The 6000-nt window shown below is 48.2% G+C and overlaps 1 protein-coding gene across 1 annotated transcript in view; it reads right to left on the bottom strand.

Annotated features, from left to right (window-relative positions):
• Window positions 1-1056: 1056 nt before the first annotated feature.
• Window positions 1057-6000, bottom strand: part of LOC119382146 (transient receptor potential cation channel subfamily M member-like 2) — a 117560-nt gene continuing 112616 nt past the window's right edge. Inside the window, exons 3-5 of the mRNA XM_037649877.2 lie at window positions 5091-5486; window positions 3492-3663; window positions 1057-1337 (exon numbers count right to left, since the gene is read on the bottom strand). Coding sequence (XP_037505805.1) covers window positions 1057-1337; window positions 3492-3663; window positions 5091-5486 — 849 coding nt within the window. The remainder of the gene's footprint in view (window positions 1338-3491; window positions 3664-5090; window positions 5487-6000) is intronic.

The following is a 6000-nucleotide window of genomic DNA, read 5'->3' as shown; positions in this document are numbered from 1 at the left end:
GGTCACGAAAAAAAATTTAGACAATTTTTGTCTCAAATAGAATCGTCTGAAGAATTTATTTCAGCAATGAAAAAATACACATTTTTGGACTGGATCTCGCGAAAAAAATTCGTCCCTCAAAGGGTCAAGGGAATACGGCCGCTCCGAGGACCAAGGCGGTTTTCGTGCTGTCGGTCCTCTAAACGCGAAGCGTATAGAGCACAGCAAGCTTAGGAGCCGTCTCCTGATGCCTGTCGAGATAGCACGCGCGCCAGCGCTCGCGACCGCACCCAAGCAAAGTTCGCAGTTGCTGCTCGAGCGACGCAGTCTACCCCCACCTACCGAAACACGGCCGGGGTGTTTTCTCTCTGCTTGAGGGGCCGTCGACTGTAGGCCTCGCACGCGGGGCGATGTTATCCCATGCACCCTTCGTGCGACGAAGATGGCCAGCTCGTTTCATCTCTGCTTCAGCCGCGTTCGATCCCGAGCGCTTGCATGCTTTTACTCGCGCGTAGGACCATACAATGCGCTGGGGGATGTTATCAATTTGGACTTTACATGGAGCATGACGGCGACGGCACAACAACGCCGAGACTGTTCATACAATTGCTTTCGCAACATAAAGGAAACATCTACACGGTCGTTACACGAGCTGACGCAGCTTTTTCTTTCCCCCGTGTCGTCCCTCCCTGTGTAGCTTCCAGCGCGCTGCTCGGAACAAAAGAAGAGAGAAAGCGCTGGGAACGTGCGATAAATCTATCTAACTCCACCCGTACTGGACGGATTGAAAAATGTTAAGGCAAACGATCAGTGAAGCAATAAACTCCGATTGTGAGGCCTTTCGATCATTAAATGGAAAAGTGTAGCAGGACCCCTTTAATATAAACACTACAGTCTGCTTCGTGCCTGCGTATTTTGTTGTTAAACCGCCCAGACTGACGTTGCATCGGGATGTTGTCACGGTAATTACAGAACGTCAGTCAGCAACACTACCCCGAAATCAGCTTAGAATGTGCGAATACAATGTCTTCGTGATTCGCGCAGGCATGCCAGCAGAGGATGCTGCATACACATGGCTTATACACACGCCGACACGGTGCCACGTGACTCGGAGGCTACATGCAAAGAGGAGATAGAAGGAAGGGCAGCGCACCTTCGCTGGACCTCCCGGTAGGCGAATGCGAGCAGGTCGGCGAGTCCTCCGCTTCCCTCGAACACCACGACGGGCAGCTGTCGTTTGAGGTGCTCGAGCACAAGGCGCGCGCAGCCGTCGCCTCCGGACACGAGCAGCGCGATGAGCGGCAGCTCGGCGACACCGCCTTCCTTGTCGCCTCCGCCAGAGGACGCCGCCATAGGTGCTGTGGACGTATGCGTAGTAACACTAATTAGTTCAAGATGAGACGTGAGTGTCTCGCGTTAGACTGCTAGTGACTACTTAGCTCAAGAGAACACTACACACGTGTCTGTAACGCAACAACAAGAACATAGATCATGCCACGGCGGCCACAGTACTTCCAGGGCCCCGAGGCAAAGGCTGCGCTGCGCCGTGTGTCGATGCGGCTTCAAACAGACGATGTTTCTCGGCTCTAATTGTTCCATGGTTTTGTAAAACTGTGCGCTCCTTGTGTATGGCCAAACAAAAATATATAAAGCGACGGAGATGGCAGTGGACGAACAGGAGGTAGTGTGTTACCTATCTGATGTTGAACAGGGAGGATACAGAGGCTTTAGTATTGATATTCAAGATCTGTACTATTCCTTGCCGCATGATGCTCTGTTAGATTCTGTAAAAGAGTGCATTGAACAGGACAATGACGAAGTGTCTTTTCGCAATAGAAGTGGGATGTCGCTAGAAAAGTTTCTGGAAATACTATGCATGTACCTTGATAGCACGATTGTTAAGTTCAAAGATAAATTGTTCCGTCAAAAAAAGGGGGTGTGTATCGGGTCGAAAGTAGCCCCTGCGCTAAGCACAATTTTTTTGAGTAAAGTAGACAGGTTGGTGAATTCGGAACTGGAAGGCAAGGGTTTGAAAATAAAAATAATCAGGTATGTTGATGATTATTTGATTTTGGGCTTAAACAAGGAATGGGATGAGGTTACCTCAAGTGTGTTGGATACATTCAGAAAAGAAGAGGCAAAGGCCTAAATTTCACAGTTGAACAGCCCAGTAATAACTGCTTACAGTTCCTAGACTTAAAGCTTATTTTTGAAAAAGACCATTTGTGCTGGGAGTATTCCCCGAGGACAGAAAAGCCCTTGTTACAATATGGCTCCGCCCATTCAAGGTTAATAAAAAACGGGATCGCAATGGGGTGTTTTCATTCAGCTCTGACGAAATCATGCAAGCACAGATTAAGGGAATCTTTCCTAGAGCAGAAGTTAAGGCTGGAAAAGGCTGGATACCCAAACTCGGTTCTCCTAACGGCAAGCGAAAGGTTATTGAAGAAAATGAAGTCTGGGAAGAAGGATGAAAGGAGCCAAGAATCAAAAAAGATATCAGTAATCCCTTACGTGCATGGTCTCTCTCATAAAATTAAGAAGGTGGCAGCTGAATATGGCGTCAAGGTAGTATTCTCGGCAAAAAACAAAGTTGGAGGGGTATGTTCGGCTGTGAATAATTTGTACGAAGAAAGGCCTAATGATATCGGTACTAAATGTCCCAAACGTGAAGATCACCGGGTAGTAGAATGCAAAAGAAATGTAGTGTATAAAATTCCGTTCAATTGTGGCCACTGTTATGTAGGTCAAACGGGCCGATGCTTGAATGTGAGATTAAAAGAGCATTTGAACAATTTGAAGGGAAGGCCAGAAACACATCTGGCTATGCATTGCGCGCGGTGTTCTTCTAGGTCGTGTAACCCGTTGTTTGATAGAACTGAAGTTATGTATGTAAACCCCAATCAGAAGACTAGAGAAATAGTGGAGGCGTGGCACATTTCTAGACTTAAGGACATGTGCGTTAGTCACCCTTCAGTATTGCTGCATGATAAAGAAATAGAATTGTTGAACAAGATGTAAGATTACGTCATCCTTTGTAAAGGTTTTATTTTTGTGAAAAAATGTACGATGCCAATTTGCTCATGCGCAGTGTTCATGAGGGCGGAAATTGAGTATATATGATGGTTTCCTGGTGAATAAAAAATCAGTTGATAGTCTGCGCTGGTCCGTGTGTTCTTTCTTGTGTGTCCTCGTGTGTGTGCGCTAAAGTTCCAATATGGAGGTCTTAAAAGAAACTGAATACGCTGTTTCTGAATAAATTTTGCTCTGGAAACTTTGGCATAAGTGATGACAACCTAGTACTCTTGGGGCTTTTCCTAAGGCTGCTGTGAGGGGGCCCATCAGTTACGCAAAATTCTTGTCGCTTATTTCCTGGCGCGCCCGACGTCCAAGTTCCAACAACAGCACTGTCACGTACCTACCACTCGTTGAAATATCCCCGAAGGAAGTTATACCTGTAGCAATGTCGAATGAGCAGCAGCAGACGATGCGCACTTTCATGGGAAACTCACCCTGGTCGGAGAGGTTGATGAGCCGCTGCTCGAGTCGCAGCACAAAGTGGTTGAGCCCCGTGCGGTTGACCGTCTCGTCCCGCACGAGCACGTAGTTGGAGTGGTCCGGGTTCAGCTCGAATTTGCCTTCGTCGGGCCGGTTGCCCTCGTTCTCGATCTGAACGTCGGCCTGCTGCAAGGGCGCCACGTCCATCCTGTCATTGCGCTTCTTAAGCCGCGAGAATATGTATGTTTAAAGTCAACAGGAATGGCTGTATGTGCACTTGATAAGACCTTTTGGGGGCCATTGGTGCATAGTACTGACAAAGATTACTTAGCGCAATACAAACACAGCACACAAGGAAGGTACACAAGGGACAAGCGCTCCTTGTGTGCTCTGTTTGTATTGCGCTAAGTAATTTTTGTGTATGTAGACTGTTCTTATTTCGTTTTTTCACCTCTGGTTGCCGCGCGCCATAGTGTTCTAATTTAGATATATACATAAGCATGTCGACCAGCCTCAGGAAGCCCATGCATAAGTGACTTATAAAGAGTGCTGTCCATTAGCCATTGCTCGTAGGGATTAGGTCGGTCATTTCTGAAATTCACACTACTAAGTATACGGTTTCGCGAGCTGTGATTGCACAAGGGAACGTCCAAATTAGGTAGCGGGCTTATTAGTAGTTCATCTTTCAGGAAAAACGGAGGTCGCTGGGTTCGTAGGCAATTTATGATTGGAATGGCCAACAACTCTACACGAAACAACTGCAGCTGCGAAGAAATGATCACCCATCTTCTGTGTGAGTGTCCCCGTTTCAGTGCGCCAAGACAAGAACTTTCCGACGCGTTAGATAAAACTTCAGAATCGTCCTTTTTCGGAATGAAGGGATCTGGGACACTGGCCGAGTCCGTCCTCGGCACAGAAGGCATTGAAAGCGTCACTGCGTTTTTTGCGGACAACTGGTTTTAGAGAGACAGACTAAACAGTGTCGTATTCTCATTTCCTTTCTTTCTTTTCCTTTTCTCGCTCTTCTTGCTTTTTTCTTGTAACATCTTCCTTCTATCATCTTTTATCCCCCTGACCCTTTCCCCCAGCACAGGGTAGCCAGCCGGTCTAAGAACTGACTAACCTCCCTGTCTTTCCGCCTGTTCCTTCCTTCCTTCCTTCCTTCATCGTCCATTTCTAGATTAGCTGCAAGAATCGAATTTGCAGGTGCATACTTTTGACATGTTTTTGTACTGTGCTTAAAGACAAGCTTTCGAAATTGAAACAAGAAATATTTGTCGTCTCACTTAGCTCGCTTGGGAAAGCGAAAAGACACGAGAAGGCAGAAGCACATGCACACCTGATGCCTCCTGCCCTTGTTCAAAAAGTTTTGTTTTCCTCAACACATTCCACTGTTTTCAAGGTTAGCGCCTTAATCAAACTCGAGCTCGTAGCATGTAGCCTTAACGTATACGTTACTTTCGTAATATCTCAACTTATGACCACCTCGAGGGAATTTCGACAAGGGGGCCTTATAATAAAGTGAAAGAAAGACCTAAACCGGGCCAGACGACAAACCAAATAGTGTATTTTCCCACGTGGCCACAATATAGGCTAATGAAGGCACAGCGCACCCTTCCGTCGAGCAGGTCAGCGTTGACGAGCATGTCCTCGCGCACAATGCCCAGCAGCCTTAGGGGAGGCAGGGAGGCGCGGGTGCGGTTCGGGTGCTTGTGGCAGCGCAGGGCCTGTCGACGGCGCAGCTCGTGGCTCACCGCGTCGCCGACCAGCTTGGCGAGGCCCGTGTTGAAGCCGTTGGTGACCAGCCACATGGGCGTGGCGTTGGCGGCGCGCAGCAGGCCGCGCCGGAAGCCCTCGAGCCGCCTCGCGTCCGCCCAGTCGCCCAGCGGTCCCACGTGCGAGATGAGCACCAGGGCGATGCGCGGTGCAGAGAACAGCCACTCCTGGACTAGCACGCCGCACACCTGGTCCGGGTCGATGTCGTGTCGGACGCGGATGTACGGACGAGACTGCGTTTGTTTAATTAAAGGGACACCAAATTGAAACAATTATCAATCGGTTTAGATCGGTAGATTGTAATCTGAAAAATCTAACGACGCTAATTTCACCCCCATAGATTCATTAATAGAGGACAAAATCAAGGTCAAAATTTCATATTTCGCGCCGAAATCTCCGCGCGTTACCTCACGGATTTCAAAGCGTATTTTTCGTATTTCTTTCTTTTTTTTTCTTTTTTTGCGACATTGGCTCAACGAAGTTTCCTGAAACTTGGTGTTTTAAGTCTCTGGCCCCCTCGGAGCTCACTTCGTTTTTACCGATTAGGAACTACGCAGGCCCAAGTGGACGCCGTCAGAATCTACGTTGTCGCGGAGATTGGTGCGGGAATTTCGAGGTGGCGCCGCCACCCGCATTTTATGTTTGCGCGTTTGCTCCCTTACCAAGCTATTCTCTCTTACCATGCTACCAGGGGACCAACAGTTAGCGACCAACAGGAAACGAATGAGCTTTTTGCAGGGACAGCTT

The sequence above is a fragment of the Rhipicephalus sanguineus genome, chromosome 2 (assembly GCF_013339695.2).
Source record: "Rhipicephalus sanguineus isolate Rsan-2018 chromosome 2, BIME_Rsan_1.4, whole genome shotgun sequence".
NCBI classification, from domain to species: domain Eukaryota; kingdom Metazoa; phylum Arthropoda; class Arachnida; order Ixodida; family Ixodidae; genus Rhipicephalus; species Rhipicephalus sanguineus.
The sequence above is the reverse complement of the archived record's forward strand: the minus strand, read 5'-3'. Positions and strand labels throughout refer to the sequence as shown.